The 13,480-nt window shown below is 43.2% G+C and overlaps 6 protein-coding genes across 8 annotated transcripts; 4 read left to right on the forward strand and 2 right to left on the reverse strand.

Annotated features, from left to right (window-relative positions):
• The first annotated feature begins 279 nt into the window (after positions 1 to 279).
• On the forward strand, positions 280 to 3,961 carry LOC145699322 (transitional endoplasmic reticulum ATPase-like). Its single transcript, XM_081776587.1, has 11 exons — positions 280 to 449; positions 494 to 720; positions 764 to 917; positions 1,079 to 1,186; positions 1,235 to 1,382; positions 1,425 to 1,540; positions 1,582 to 1,911; positions 1,958 to 2,675; positions 2,773 to 3,020; positions 3,067 to 3,224; positions 3,269 to 3,961. Exons 1-11 carry the CDS (start codon positions 342 to 344, stop codon positions 3,360 to 3,362), a joined length of 2,409 nt encoding a protein of 802 aa, XP_081632713.1. The 5' UTR covers positions 280 to 341; the 3' UTR covers positions 3,363 to 3,961.
• Positions 3,962 to 4,022: 61 nt separating this feature from the next.
• LOC145699325 (CDP-diacylglycerol--glycerol-3-phosphate 3-phosphatidyltransferase, mitochondrial-like) lies at positions 4,023 to 5,556 on the forward strand. Its single transcript, XM_081776588.1, has 5 exons — positions 4,023 to 4,334; positions 4,408 to 4,581; positions 4,627 to 4,904; positions 4,950 to 5,196; positions 5,236 to 5,556. The coding sequence occupies exons 1-5, from the start codon at positions 4,023 to 4,025 to the stop codon at positions 5,500 to 5,502; spliced, it is 1,278 nt and encodes a 425-aa protein (XP_081632714.1). The 3' UTR covers positions 5,503 to 5,556.
• On the forward strand, positions 5,551 to 6,593 carry LOC145699327 (peptidyl-tRNA hydrolase 2, mitochondrial-like). Of its 2 annotated transcripts, none has more exons than XM_081776592.1 (4): positions 5,551 to 5,768; positions 6,005 to 6,244; positions 6,290 to 6,438; positions 6,495 to 6,593. In XM_081776592.1, the coding sequence occupies exons 1-4, from the start codon at positions 5,583 to 5,585 to the stop codon at positions 6,526 to 6,528; spliced, it is 609 nt and encodes a 202-aa protein (XP_081632718.1). In that variant the 5' UTR covers positions 5,551 to 5,582; the 3' UTR covers positions 6,529 to 6,593. The 2 variants fall into 2 exon arrangements, with proteins under 2 accessions (XP_081632718.1, XP_081632719.1); XM_081776593.1 differs by lacking the exon at positions 5,551 to 5,768 and adding an exon at positions 5,844 to 5,966 and having other exon boundaries at positions 6,012 to 6,244.
• A 2-nt stretch (positions 6,594 to 6,595) lies between these two features.
• LOC145699326 (uncharacterized) lies at positions 6,596 to 9,565 on the forward strand. Of its 2 annotated transcripts, none has more exons than XM_081776590.1 (7): positions 6,596 to 6,725; positions 6,774 to 6,782; positions 7,975 to 8,132; positions 8,178 to 8,475; positions 8,666 to 8,980; positions 9,024 to 9,264; positions 9,308 to 9,565. In XM_081776590.1, exons 1-7 carry the CDS (start codon positions 6,626 to 6,628, stop codon positions 9,444 to 9,446), a joined length of 1,260 nt encoding a protein of 419 aa, XP_081632716.1. In that variant the 5' UTR covers positions 6,596 to 6,625; the 3' UTR covers positions 9,447 to 9,565. The 2 variants fall into 2 exon arrangements, with proteins under 2 accessions (XP_081632716.1, XP_081632715.1); XM_081776589.1 differs by having other exon boundaries at positions 6,599 to 6,725; positions 6,774 to 6,787; positions 7,977 to 8,132.
• Positions 9,566 to 10,806: 1,241 nt separating this feature from the next.
• On the reverse strand, positions 10,807 to 12,094 carry LOC145696669 (uncharacterized). The gene is made up of 4 exons (XM_081773740.1): positions 11,922 to 12,094; positions 11,213 to 11,501; positions 11,063 to 11,169; positions 10,807 to 11,020 (listed from the first exon to the last, which is right to left on the reverse strand). The coding sequence occupies exons 1-4, from the start codon at positions 12,057 to 12,059 to the stop codon at positions 10,925 to 10,927; spliced, it is 630 nt and encodes a 209-aa protein (XP_081629866.1). The 5' UTR covers positions 12,060 to 12,094; the 3' UTR covers positions 10,807 to 10,924.
• Positions 12,095 to 12,381: 287 nt separating this feature from the next.
• LOC145698559 (uncharacterized) lies at positions 12,382 to 13,296 on the reverse strand. Its single transcript, XM_081775766.1, has 4 exons — positions 13,155 to 13,296; positions 12,823 to 13,111; positions 12,643 to 12,749; positions 12,382 to 12,600 (listed from the first exon to the last, which is right to left on the reverse strand). The coding sequence occupies exons 1-4, from the start codon at positions 13,293 to 13,295 to the stop codon at positions 12,505 to 12,507; spliced, it is 633 nt and encodes a 210-aa protein (XP_081631892.1). The 5' UTR covers position 13,296; the 3' UTR covers positions 12,382 to 12,504.
• Between the last annotated feature and the right edge of the window lie 184 nt (positions 13,297 to 13,480).

Raw genomic sequence — 13,480 nt, forward strand, 5'->3', positions numbered from 1 at the left:
CCGCGCAATTTCAGTTTTTTCGTCTTTTTTTTTTGCTTTTTTCAAACTTGCTCATAAAAACTGATTACTTGACGATTACTCGAAGAGAAAAAACTCAGAGATTCAAAAATAAATCAGCCAATTTATTTAAAAAAATGTTTTTTTTTGTCAAATTACTTTGTGTCTCTGTCTTTGCGCGTTACAGTCAAATTCTTGCTTCAGTTTTCTCGCTCGGGAAAGAGTATTTTTCAGATAAATCTGCTCATTTAGCACTTTTTCTAAAACAAGCCTTTTTTCTAGATTGGTGCATTTATTTTCAACTTCGCCAGAAACTGAATTGAAAACAGTCAAAAGAGAGAAAAATGGCAGGCGAATCTCAGCAAGGCGAGGATTTGGCTACAGCAATTTTGAACAAGAAGGCCAAACCCAACCGACTTTTAGTCGAAGACTCTGTTGGCGATGACGGATCCGTAAGTACTCTTACTCGTTTTCTCTTATTTATTTTGTGTTTTAGGTGGTCTCCTTGAGCCAGGCGAAAATGGACGAGCTGCAGCTCTTCCGAGGCGACACCGTCATCCTCAAGGGAAAGAAGCGAAAAGAAACTGTCTGCATCGTCCTCTCCGATGACACCGTCTCCGACGAGAAGATCCGAATCCCACGAGTCGTCCGGGCCAATCTCCGAGTTCGATTGGGCGACATTGTTCAGTTGAACCCCTGCCCAGATGTCAAATACGGAAAGAGGTAAATTAAAACAGAGAAATCGCCTTCTTATCATTTTTGCTAGAATCCATGTCCTTCCAATCGATGATTCCGTCGAAGGCATCGAAGGCGATCTTTTCCAGGTTTTCCTCAAGCCGTACTTCACTGAAGCTTACAGACCAGTCCGAAAAGGCGACATTTTTCAGGCCAAAGGCGCCATGAGAACCGTCGAATTCAAGGTATATCTGATCATCCAGAACCGAGAACTCGCTTGCAGCTTCGAGAATAAAATAAGCCGCGGCTCGAGGCTCGAGCAGCTTTTTCCTTCAAATAACTCAAACCTGCAGACGGCTTTTCGATTTAGTTCAAATTTAAGGCATTTTTTTAACCTTAACTTTAGGTCGTCGACTGCGATCCCGAACCCTACTGTATCGTCTCTCCTGATACAGTCATCCACAGCGAAGGCGACCCAATCAGACGAGAGGACGTCGAAGAATCCCTCAACGAGGTATGTATCCGAGTATCTATTCGACACAACAGCTATACACACCTTTAGGTCGGTTACGACGACATCGGAGGCTGCCGAAAGCAAATGGCTCAGATTCGAGAAATGGTTGAGCTTCCTCTTCGCCACCCTGGTCTTTTCAAGGCTATTGGTGTCAAAGCACCCCGTGGTATTCTTCTCTACGGCCCTCCTGGAACTGGTAAGTCGAGTTGTTTCATTCTTTGTTCTAGCGTTTTTATAGGTAAAACTCTGATCGCCCGAGCAGTTGCGAACGAAACAGGCGCGTTTTTCTTCCTCATCAATGGACCCGAAATCATGTCCAAAATGGCTGGCGAATCTGAATCCAACTTGAGAAAGGTAAAACTCAAGTGAATAATTCGTTTTAACACTCCGTTCAGGCATTCGAAGAAGCTGAAAAGAACGCTCCGTCGATCATCTTCATCGACGAGATCGACTCGATTGCTCCCAAGCGAGACAAAACCAACGGTGAGGTCGAGCGGCGAATCGTCTCCCAGCTCCTCACGCTCATGGACGGCCTCAAGCAGCGAGCTCATGTCGTCGTCATGGGCGCGACTAACCGACCCAACTCGATCGACCCCGCTCTTCGACGATTCGGCCGATTCGATCGGGAAGTCGACATTGGCATTCCAGATACTGTTGGTCGAATGGAGATCCTTCAGATTCACACCAAGAAAATGAAGCTCGCTGATGATGTCGATCTTGAACAGGTACAGCTAAATTAACTTTTACATCCTTGATCGCTTATTTTCCAAGGTTGCTTCCGAAACTCACGGTCACGTCGGTGCCGATTTGGCTGCTCTTTGCTCCGAAGCTGCCCTTCAACAGATCCGAGGCAAGATGGAGCTCATCGACGTTGACGAAGACGTCATCGACGCCGAGGTCATGGACCAGCTCGCTGTTACCAACGAGGACTTCAAATTCGCTCTTGGCCAGTCGAATCCATCTGCGCTCCGAGAAACCGTCGTCGAAGTTCCCAACGTCAGCTGGAGCGATATCGGTGGTCTCGAATCGGTCAAACGGGAGCTCCAGGAACTCGTCCAGTACCCAGTCGAACATCCGGAGAAGTTCTTGAAGTTTGGAATGAATCCATCAAAGGGTGTTCTTTTCTACGGTCCTCCTGGTTGTGGTAAGACCCTCCTCGCCAAGGCTATTGCCAACGAGTGCCAGGCAAACTTCATCTCCATCAAGGGTCCCGAACTGCTCACCATGTGGTTTGGTGAATCCGAGGCGAACGTCCGAGAAGTCTTCGACAAGGCTCGACAGGCCGCTCCCTGCGTCCTCTTCTTCGACGAATTGGACTCGATCGCCAAGGCTCGAGGCGGCTCCAGCGGTGGTGATGCCGGCGGCGCTGCTGATCGAATCATCAACCAGGTTTTGACCGAAATGGACGGTATGGGCGCCAAGAAGAATGTCTTCATCATTGGTGCTACCAACAGACCCGATATTATTGATCCGGCTGTTATGCGACCAGGTAATTCAATGCCCCTTCTCTTGAATTCAGAGAGCTTGCTCCAAGTTTCCATTTTAGTTTCATTACACCCTCCATTTCACTTATAATCTCCTTCAAGGTCGACTCGATCAGCTGATGTACATTCCACTTCCAGATGAGGCTTCCCGACTCTCCATCCTCAAGGCTAACCTCCGAAAGTCGCCAGTCGCCCCAGACGTCGACCTTGAGCACTTGGCTCGCGTTACCAAGGGCTTCTCCGGTGCCGATTTGACCGAAATCTGCCAGCGTACATGCAAGCTCGCCATCAGAGAATGTATCGAAAAGGACATTCAGCACGCTCGAGAACGCGCCGAAAAGGGTCTTGAGGTACAAAACGGGTTAACTTATGAACTCTTTTGATTGAATTTTACAGGACATGGATGACGATTTCGACCCCGTTCCTGACATCCGACGAGATCACTTCGAGGAGGCGATGAAATTCGCTCGACGATCAGTCTCTGATGCTGACATCAGGAAATACGAAGTCTTCGCTCAGACTTTACAACAAGCCCGAGGCTTCGGAAACTTCCGGTAAAAAACTCTCCCTTACCTTTCCCACCAATGGTTTATTTTAGATTCGAGGGCGGAAACACTACCGCTGGTGCCGCAGCCGCTGGCGGCAACGACATCTACGGAGCTAACGATGATGACGAGGATCTGTACGGTTAAAGAAACACCGCTTCAGTTCGCCACCAAGTTCAAATACCACCACCATCGTCTCACAACGTCGCTGTTATTGAAAAAACAACATTGCTCTAGAATCTAACTCTACTTACTCTGTCTCCGTTAATCTTTTTTCCCTTCTCTTGCGTACATTCGATTGATAAGTCTATTTGTTAAAAACCACACATGTTTCTTAAAAGAACGTATTTTATATATTTTAAAAACAAAGATAAAGAAATAGAGTACAACCGAAACGGAAAAAAATTGTTGTCTCTTTCGAATTATTATTTCATCCTGCAGGAATCAGTAGCATCTTTTAGATCTCCAATTAGCTAGTACCATGTTTCAGGGGCAGGCATCATAGCTTCAAAAGCCTTTACTTACTGAGAGCGTCGCTATGTTAATTTTCGAAGGAAAGCTAATATTGAAGTCTGACCCCTTATTTCGCGGATTATTTCTAATTTTCCACTGATTCTTCAAACCAAGATAATTAAGTATCATGGTATAAGCCTTCATCTTTTTTCCTGTGCAATCTTTAATTTTCATAACCTTAGTTTTTTGCTAAACACTTCTAGTGCAACTGTTACATGTATGTTCAATCAATAATTAGGCAAAAATCAACATGTAAGAATGAAAAAGAACCCAATAATTAGATAGATTTTAAAGATGTTAGTCAATGGTCCGGCAATTCCTATAAGCGGAAATGAAGTGCGCGTTTTGTCGACTCCAAACGAGTTCTACGATCAGCTGATTCAGAACATTGCTGATGCAAAAGATCGACTGTTGATAACTTCTTTGTACATTGGAAATGGAGAGAAAGAAGAAAAGCTGTACCGGGAAATTGAGAGATTTCTTGACAGAGGAGGCCACGCCACGATTATCGTAGATCATGGACGTGGTCTTCGAGGCGATAAAAAATCGACTTACGCTCGCTGCTTACAGATGTACAAAAAATACTATCATAATTTAACTCTTGGAGTAAGTATCGCTATAGCTAGACTTAGTTGAAGTGAACCAAGGTCTTTTTGACTCTTGTTAATTATGTTTTCAGTATTTCTACTCGCCTCTTGTTGAACAAAGCAAAATCGTCAAAAGAATCAGCCAGCTTCAAGAAACACTAGCAACGCAACACACCAAAATCTACCTCGCTGATGACCAGCTCATTCTATCCGGTGCAAACTTAGAAACAGCCTATTTTACAAACAGACAGGATCGATACATACAGGTAGACACTTCGCTTCTCACAGCACGATTATCATTCGCCATTCAGTTCTCAAGCCGTAAGCTTGGAAATTACTTCTCCAGACTCGCGGAAATCATCGCAAAACATTCTTATTTGATGGGATCGCCTGATGAAGGCCTGAACGATGCCCGAAAAGTGGATTTTTCAACCTTTCGAGAAGAAGTAAACGCTCTTCTTGGCGAATACGACGGTCAGATGAACGAGAATGCTTCTCCTGAACTCGATACGATTTTTCATCCGAGTGTTCAAGCCGGCTGGGCCGATGTCAGATCAGATGAGCATTTATTGGAAAGTGTTCTCTCACAGTAAGATCGAAAGTTACTACATGATGGCTAATTTACTCTTTCAAGATTGTCAGAAACCGATCAAATGTACTTCTGCTCTGGATACTTCAATCCTCCGTCGCCCCTTTGCGCCGCAATTTCAAATACGAAGGCTTCTGTAGAACTTCTATCAGCTGATTGCCGAGCGAATGGATTTTACAAGGCCAAGTTTCCAAAGAGCGGCATTACTCCGGCGTACCAGCTTTTTGCTGATCACATGCTTGAGGAACTAGGAGACAAGGAGTTGAATTATAATGAGTGGAATCGAGACCAGGTACACCTTTTTTAGTTCAATTTCCGAACAAAATTTTAGTGGACTTTCCATGCCAAAGGAATGTGGTTCTACTCATCCTCTTCTTGCTTCGCTGCTTCTATTGGTTCCTCTAACTTCTCGCACAGAAGCTACTTGAAAGATCTTGAAGCCGGAGGCCTTATCGCAACCGAAAACACTTCCCTTCAAAGCGCCCTTGACGCGGAACGCAGTAGAATATGGGCATACGCTCATGAAAGAAACACTAGCATTCAAAAAATTCCAAACTGGGTTCGAAAAGTTGCCCCTAGATTAAAAGCCTTCTTCTGAATGTGATTCAAAAACTGTAGAATTCTGAAATAAAGACAATTCTTTATTCTTTCACCCATTCATTTTGTCTGATATTTAGCATGGGAGAGAGTACAGAAACAGATCAGATACTGGTTGATCTCGCACAGAGTGTGATTTTCTTCGGAACTGGGATTCTATTTGGTTATCACGCTTTTGGAAAGAAAAATGCTTGGTGGAAGAAAAAGTCGAAGAAGCGTACAGTTACTGAAGGAACCGAAGATTCTGAATTTGAAAGCGACGAAGAGGTATCAGTTAAAGTCCTTATATCTTCGTTTCTTGCCCTTTTCGTCATTTGCGAAGATAAATCAACTTGCCATAGAATCCAAGCAAAACATTTTGTAATAGAATGAGTCGTTTCCTTCGCACTGTCACATCTTTGATTTCCCTCCCTAGTCGTCTTAATTCTATCGTAAATCGTTTTCCCGGGCGGCTATTTTTTTCAGGTGGATTTCCTCCCGTTTATTTAACGTTTTCTATTCAGTGGTCAGATGTTTCCGATCCATCAGACTCCGAACTTATGGGCGATCCAAACGACGAGATCATCCCTGGCGAAGAATACAAGATGGTTCTCTGCGTTCGAATGGACTTGAAGATGGGAAAGGGCAAGATGTGTGCCCAATGTGGCCATGCTGCTGTCGGCGCTGTCAGGACTGCCAGTATGCGCGTGCCCAATCAGCTCCGAAGATGGGAGCGCTACGGCCAACCTAAAATAGCGCTCAAGGTAATTCATCAGACCTCTTGTAAGCTATTGACTCAAGTGATTCAGGTGCCGACTGAAGATGAAATGGACATTTTGAAAGCTAAAGCAATGTCACTCAACTTAAACTTTTGCGTAATCAAGGATGCAGGACGAACACAGATCGCTGCGGGCTCGAAAACTGTTCTTGCGATCGGCCCTGGACCGCAATCTTTAATAGGAATGGAGCTAGAAAATTGAAAAATCCCAGAAGTAGTCAAAAAAAGCTCTTAAAAGACCAGTGTACCGGACATTTGAAGCTTTTGTAACGAAGATTATGTACATTTAGGACACTTTACTGCAATTAAACTGAACTAGAATTTTTTTAAGTTTATCTTTTAGTTGAAACAAGCTTTTTCAGATGAAATGGGTTTGAAAAAGATCTTTCTTCGTTACCACCCTCCGGGGATCACTCTTGAGTACACTAGGCAAGGAGAAGAGAAGAAAAAAGAGATAGATCTTTATGGTAATATTGAGGATTTTCGCCTTTAGTTAGCCTTTTGGATGTTTTTAGAACTCAGCCCAGATGACTAGGGTTTTTCACGGGAACGGCGCGGTGCGCTCCGGGCCTTCCACCGCCAAAATCGAACTCTTATTTTTTATCAAAAATGAAAATTTAAAGTATCAAAAGTACTAATTAAAGGTCGCAGATTCCAAATATCGAATTTTTATTCTATATAAATGTCAAATTATGCCGAAAAATCACTTTTTGCACAAATTTTCTTACTTTTCTCCCGGAGTACATCAAAATACACCTCTGATTTTGAGATATGATTGATAATAGACCTTTATCACTTATCTCTCAAAAATTCAGAATTCAGCAACATTCAGCAGATACTCAAACTGAGGTAGAGTTCAAATTTAATTGCCTCAACTTACTTTTAATGTAGCTCCTCCAATTTAATCATTTACCCCATACAACCATATATTTTTAGAATTCTTATGAGAAGATCTAATGCTTTAATATGGCCGATTTTCGACTTATATCGGATTTTTATCGGTTTCGGTGTTTTTACTCATCATATCCTGGTACAATCGGACCTTTTTTGGAAACATTTTAAAAAGTCTATCAGGACAACCTATGAACCCGCACACCTAAACTAACAGATGTCCTGCAATTTTCGGACATTTTAGGGGGTCGGAACGTTTGGCCGAGCACCACATGATAGACTGAAATCCCGAAAATTTTACAGTCCGGGTAAAATATTAAAGCTTGAAGCGATGAAGGTGCTTAAAACTCATATTAGTTACTCAACTTTGCTGTTCATCGCCTAAAATAGCACTTTTTCTATGGTTTAAACTTTATTCAAAATTTGACAAAAATCCGATTATCTCGAAAAATTTCCGATATAAACCGGAAATCAGAAAATCGGCCGTATTAAAGCACTAGATCTCCTCGTGAGGATTCATAAAATATATGGTTGTATGGGGTAAATATGTAAATTAGCGGAGCTACATGGAAAGTAAGTTGAGGCAATTAAATTTGAACTCCTCCTGAGGGTTAACTAATCGGAAGGGCCTGGGCGCGCGCTTATTTACAGAGCGCCCGGGGAGCAGTCCGAACCTTTTTGCTCAAGGTGACAAAATCAGGTGGTTCGATGCTGGAATCCGGGGATTTCCGATTTTGGTATTTTTGGAATCAGCGGGTCAAATTTAGTGTCCAGTGTGAATTTCAGAAACATAGCATAACTTTGAAATTCCCGTGAGAAACCCTACAGATGACGATGCGGCAAGAATCGCGGAACAGATCATTGAAAACGAGAGACTTTTAAGTCCGAATAAAAAGAAAATGATCACAGACATGATCGAGAAGATACAGTCGAAGCTTAGCGAAGAAACAGATCATAAGTTCCATCTTGTCAGAAATATAAAAGTAAGCCCTTTATTCTCCGGATAATATGAATGATTTGCTATCTAGGCTCATCTTTTACCTATCACCAACGTCGCCTTCAACAAGTTAGCGTCCAAGTTCGCCACTGCCTCTTACGACCGGACATGCAAAATTTGGGACACTGAAACCGGCAATCAGCTTCATTCATTAGAGGGCCATGATAACGTTGTTTATACAGTCGCATTTAATCTGCCATTTGGGGATAGGATAGCGACGGGGTCGTTCGATAAAAGCATAAAAATTTGGTCGACAGAAGACGGACGATGCTTACAGACTCTTACAGGGCACGGAGGAGAGGTGGTCACGCTTCAATTTTCGCCGAAAGGTTAGTTCGCTTCCTGAGTCAGGAACTGGACTCGGTTACCTGTGCAGAAACTTGAGTACGGGTACAACCTTTTCAATCTACTGTAGAATTTTAGGCAGAGCCTTCAAGTTGTAGCTTTCATTTAAGGACCCTTACTGAGGTTGCTTAGCCCTGGCCAGGATTCTTGAGTGTAATTCTTATCGAAATTAAGGTAATTTCCTTGCTTCTGGATCCATGGACACTACCGCTAGAATTTGGGATATCGAGACGGGCCAAGAAATCGCAAAAATGGACGATCACTGCGGCGAAATCATTTCAATATGCTTCAACTTTCAAGGAACACAAATTCTAACGTGCAGCTTTGATCAGACGCTAGGAGTTTGGTCGGCAAACAACGCGAGTCTGGGCAAGCGACAGCTCAAGTTGATAGGACACACGGCGGAAGTGTCTGCCGGCAAGTTTAACTTCAAAGGCGATTTGATTCTCTCCGGCAGTATGGATGGGACGATGCGTTTATGGCATTCAAGTAAGAGCTTCTTCTTTTTGTCTATTTATTACATTTTTCCTAGTTTCCGGAAGTATTCTAGCAGTCTTTCAAGACTTTGAAGATGAGGTACTCGATGTAGCCTTTAATTTGGCAGGAACACTCGCTGCTGGATGCACTGTCAATGGAAAAATACGCTGCTTTGATGTCTGTACTAAGCGAGAAACTGGCAATTTCGACGATCACCCTGAAGACGAAATTTCAAGAATCGTCTTTAGCCCCAGTGGTAATCGTTTGCTGACTGCATCTGTTGATAATAACGCCAGGTATCGTACGCTATTTCGTTTCTTCTTCTCATTTTCCCCGTAGAATTTGGTGCGCCAAGACCGGGCGGCTTATTCAAACTTTGGAAGGACACACACAAGAAATTTTCAGCACCACCTTTTCGTACGACGGCAAAACTATCATCACCGCCAGTAAAGACAACACTTGCCGCATTTGGAGATAAAAAAAATATTCGAAATAGAGCCAAAAACTACTCTATCTTCCAGCTTATTCTGAAACAATTCACCTGCGAACTACTGTACCTTTTATATTTTTTAGAACTAAAATATATATTTATTTTTTCATTTACCCAGTTAAGGCAAGAATTCTGTTTCCTGAGAGAATTCTTGAGATCGGAAAATAGGTAATTAGTAATTACATCTTCAATGGCATAAAATGCATGTATCAACCCTAAAAATCTAGGCCGGAAACTCACCTGCATCTTTATTAGGCCTTATAGATTCAAGTCGCTAACGAGCAAAAGCTATAAATTCTAGCAAAATTCAAGCAAGAAGTCAGACAAAAAGAGAGGAAATAATGAGCAATGTTTTTGAAAACTCGAAACTTGTCGTAGTAATCGATGTTGAAGAGATCGGCGAAGATTTCAATGAAAACAACACATGCGCTAATCCAGTTGAGTTTTGCCTCAGCTTCACCGTTTATCTGATACTTTTGATGTACATTCTTGTCATTCTGTCAGAGCAAGAGGGGATCAATGAGTACTTCAGCCAAGTTTCTACTCTTTTCTAGTGAATCGAAATTTCTGAATTACTAAGACCATCAACTTTGCTAAATCCTTTTTCTTCTGATCTTGTTAAGCGTCATTCATTGTTAATAAGCTTCACAACGCCATTATAACAACGCGTATCAGATGACAGAAAATCCATCTGGTGCTTCCATTCGAAAAAAGTAACCTGAAAATGGCTCATAGAATAGAGATTCTTCCAAACTCGAGAACTGCACCATACTCCGAGGAGCAAAATCAGTACTCAGAACGCTTCCCTCTGCTCCGGACCAAAATCCACCAGAACCCTTATCCGTACACAATTGAGCTTATTTTTCTGACCCTATTTAACCCATTCTTGTCTATCTACGGCTGGATCTCGAGCAGAAGAGTGAAAAATGCCCTCCAAAACAACTCCAAATTCGAGGCGATTCAATTGAGCCTCAATCTTTATTTATATCTTGTCGCTTCTTTCTTGGCAACCGTTGCCTTTTACTCCTCAGCGATTGGGGTTGTTTTTCTGCTTTCGAAATGAGAGAATAAAAATATTGAAATTTGACAAAAAAAGAGAACTTATCTAACCGTATTTGTGACCTTTGAGATTTCTGGAGTGCGTGATAGCAAGATACAAGTTCTAACCATGATCTTACAACTTTTGTTCTGAGCAAATAGCTCCATCTTTCCAAGTTTCCACCGAGCAAATAATTCTATCGTCTGATCTTTTATTTGCGTTTTTGTGAACTCGGCAACGACTAGACCATCAAGTTTACATTGCAAAAGCTGCAAATACAGTAACAGACTATTATGCAATCAGATTCAATTTTTTTTTTCACTTTTTTATTTGAGGAATGAGTTTTTGCAGGGGGAATTAAGGAGGTTAGGAAGACAATAATTATTTAATAATGTCCGGCGACGAAAATCTCGAGTCGCATAGTTCTTTACCAGTAGGGGACAGAGTGGAGGATGGCCTGCTCGGTCATCTCGGCCTTGGAAAGCGTATCGACGTTCTTGTCCAAGTCGGATCCAACCCAGGTCTAGAAAATGACTGAATACGTGAGGAGGAGCTTAATTCTTACGTCGAGGATTGGGGTGATGAGCTCTCGGTTCTTGTCGGAAGAGAACTCGTCCCAGATGTTGTTGAGGCCAAGGTGCATATCGTGGTTTTCTTGACCCTCAAGTCGACCTGAAGAAAAATTAATCATCACAAAAAGTGTTATTCATTGTACCATTTCCGTCAGCATCGTAGATATCGACAAGGGTGGAGCCGACGGTGGAGAAGAATCCGGCGAAACCGCGCTTGAACTCGTCAAAGTTCAATTGTCCATCGCCATCTTGATCGAGCTGATGGAACTGGCTGGCAGCGTATCGACCCATGAGGTTGAAGCTGGGGTTCTTGTCAAAAGTAGCGGCGGTGACTTTCTTGCCACACTCCCAGATGATGTCGAGATCGACGTGCGAGCCAGTGGTGCACATGTGGAAGGCGTCGTCCATCGCTTTGTCGAATTTGCCATCCCACCAGGGCTGTCGAATTCGGAGCGTTTACGTTTCTCCGCGATTTTCTTGCGGAAGATCCGCTGATTTTCTCCGTTTTTCCGCGCTTTTCTCCGATCCTCCGATCGTCCGATTTTCTCCGTCGCGCGGAGCTTCCGCGATTACCCGCTACCCTTTTTCTCTACCCAATCAGAAGAGCGGAACACCCTTTAATTTCGTCTTTTGAGCAAAAATTTCGGCGGATCATCCGCGATTCTCCGCTCCCTTTTCTCCGCCGCAAACCGGCGGACTTTCCGCGCGGAAAACGGTGGATCTTCCGTGAAAATGGCTGCGGATTCTCCGCTTAAAAATAGCGGAGAAAAGCAAACGCTCCGAATTCGACAGCCCTGCATCCCACTAGAAAGTTTACTTTAACCCGAACGAACAAATTGTTCTCTCTCTTACCGATTTAAGGATGCTGTCAGCATTTTGGGAAATCGCACCAGCATTGCTCCAGAAGTGAGAGTCTGCTGCGACGAGGTCTCCAGCGATGCCGGAGTTAGCAGCAGAGGCGGTGGCGAGGATGGCAGCGGTAAACTTCATTGTCAAAAAAGTTTTTTTGTTTGTTTGTCAACTGCTTGTTGATGAATAAATGCGAAAAAACGGTGATTTTTATATGGGAAAATCTCGCAGTAGAGAGTCGATTTGAGCGCCGATTAATGGCGCTAAAGTTAGGTTCAGCAGGGTTCGTAGGAAAAGTAGTTAATTGTTCTGATTTTAATGATAATGAAAAATGGCTCGCTTAGTTGCCTCTCTTGATTTTGATGAATTCGAAAAACCTTACAATATTTTCCGCCGGAAAGTATGCGGTCTATTCAGCATAATATTTCTGATAAAAATAAGATTAATCGTTGAAATAATCGTTAAGCGTTTATTTTTATGAATATCAGCCGAATTGTAGGTAACATGTATGATGCTAAAGGATTTACAGGCAGAAATTTGGATAAATAATATCGTCAGGTATCGTATCTTCCGTCTTTCATGAATTTTACCAGTAGGGGACGGAGTGAAGGATGGCTTGCTCGGTCATCTCAGCCTTTGAAAGAGTATCGACGTTCTTATCCAAATCAGATCCGACCCAGGTCTATAAAATTATTGATTCTCTGGTAAAGGCCTTAGTTCTTACGTCAAGGATGGGAGTGATGAGCTTTCGGTTCTTATCGGAGGAGAACTCGTCCCAGATGTTGTTCAGGCCAAAGTGCATGTCATGGTTTTCCTGACCCTCAAGGACACCTGAAAAGAAAATGCTTCAGGGCGATGTAAAAATGGGCGGCTCTTATCACCGGTCAAAAAGAAAAAAACTCACCGTTTCCATCGGCATCGAAAATGTCGACAAGAGTAGAGCCAACTGTAGAGAAGAAGCCGGCGAATCCGCGTTTGAACTCTTCGAAGTTCAACTTTCCGTCGCCGTTTTGGTCGAGCTGGTGGAACTGGCTGGCAGCGTAGCGGCCCATAAGGTTGAAGTTGGGGTTCTTGTCGAAAGTTGCTTTGGTGACTTTCTTGCCACACTCCCAGATGATCTGTTGATCGGTGTAAGAACCGCTGGTGCACATGTGGAAGGCATCGTCCATCTCTTTGTCGAATTTGCCGTTCCACTTAAAATCAATATAAAAACTATCTCTTTAGGATTTCTCTTACCGATCTGAGGATGGCATCAGCATTTGCTGTCAGTTTACCAGCGTTTTGCCAGAAGCTTCCGTCCGCAGCAATCAAATGAGCAGAAATATCGGCTGAAGTAGCAAAAGCAGAAGAAGCGAGCAAAGCTGAGGTGACCTTCATTTTCGACTTGTTTTTAAAAAGTGAGTTCGTAGCTGCTCTGGTGGCTTCATTTATGGCCAGTTTTGCCGGGCGCTAGAGGTCTATTGCTAGAATTTAAGCAAGTTGCAATTTGCAAGTGGAAGGTCCAAATCGGCGAAGGTTATTTGGGTTCGCTTCGAGAATCTTCGACCATCTTCTTTCAAGCC

Source organism: Oikopleura dioica, chromosome 2 (genome assembly GCF_907165135.1).
Source record: "Oikopleura dioica chromosome 2, OKI2018_I68_1.0, whole genome shotgun sequence".
NCBI lineage: Eukaryota > Metazoa > Chordata > Appendicularia > Copelata > Oikopleuridae > Oikopleura > Oikopleura dioica.

Coding starts and splice junctions, on each gene's coding strand:
- LOC145696669 (XM_081773740.1), bottom strand. CDS start 12,059: ATGAAGTTTACCGCTGCCATCCTCGCCACCGCCTCTGCTGCTAACTCC. Junction 11,502..11,921: donor CTGACAGCATCCTTAAATCG/GTAAGAGAGAGA, acceptor CGACAGCCCTGG/TGGGATGGCAAATTCGACAA. Junction 11,021..11,062: donor TCATCACCCCAATCCTCGAC/GTAAGAATTAAG, acceptor GTCATTTTCTAG/ACCTGGGTTGGATCCGACTT.
- LOC145698559 (XM_081775766.1), bottom strand. CDS start 13,295: ATGAAGGTCACCTCAGCTTTGCTCGCTTCTTCTGCTTTTGCTACTTCA. Junction 13,112..13,154: donor CTGATGCCATCCTCAGATCG/GTAAGAGAAATC, acceptor ATTGATTTTAAG/TGGAACGGCAAATTCGACAA. Junction 12,750..12,822: donor TTTCGATGCCGATGGAAACG/GTGAGTTTTTTT, acceptor TTTTCTTTTCAG/GTGTCCTTGAGGGTCAGGAA.
- LOC145699322 (XM_081776587.1), top strand. CDS start 342: ATGGCAGGCGAATCTCAGCAAGGCGAGGATTTGGCTACAGCAATTTTG. Junction 1,383..1,424: donor CTACGGCCCTCCTGGAACTG/GTAAGTCGAGTT, acceptor GCGTTTTTATAG/GTAAAACTCTGATCGCCCGA. Junction 3,021..3,066: donor GCGCCGAAAAGGGTCTTGAG/GTACAAAACGGG, acceptor TGAATTTTACAG/GACATGGATGACGATTTCGA.
- LOC145699327 (XM_081776592.1), top strand. CDS start 5,583: ATGGGAGAGAGTACAGAAACAGATCAGATACTGGTTGATCTCGCACAG. Junction 5,769..6,004: donor AATTTGAAAGCGACGAAGAG/GTATCAGTTAAA, acceptor TTTTCTATTCAG/TGGTCAGATGTTTCCGATCC. Junction 6,439..6,494: donor CCTGGACCGCAATCTTTAAT/AGGAATGGAGCT, acceptor AAAGCTCTTAAA/AGACCAGTGTACCGGACATT.
- LOC145699325 (XM_081776588.1), top strand. CDS start 4,023: ATGTTAGTCAATGGTCCGGCAATTCCTATAAGCGGAAATGAAGTGCGC. Junction 4,582..4,626: donor GACAGGATCGATACATACAG/GTAGACACTTCG, acceptor TTCGCCATTCAG/TTCTCAAGCCGTAAGCTTGG. Junction 4,905..4,949: donor TTGGAAAGTGTTCTCTCACA/GTAAGATCGAAA, acceptor TACTCTTTCAAG/ATTGTCAGAAACCGATCAAA.
- LOC145699326 (XM_081776589.1), top strand. CDS start 6,626: ATGGGTTTGAAAAAGATCTTTCTTCGTTACCACCCTCCGGGGATCACT. Junction 8,133..8,177: donor ATCTTGTCAGAAATATAAAA/GTAAGCCCTTTA, acceptor TTTGCTATCTAG/GCTCATCTTTTACCTATCAC. Junction 9,265..9,307: donor TCTGTTGATAATAACGCCAG/GTATCGTACGCT, acceptor TTTTCCCCGTAG/AATTTGGTGCGCCAAGACCG.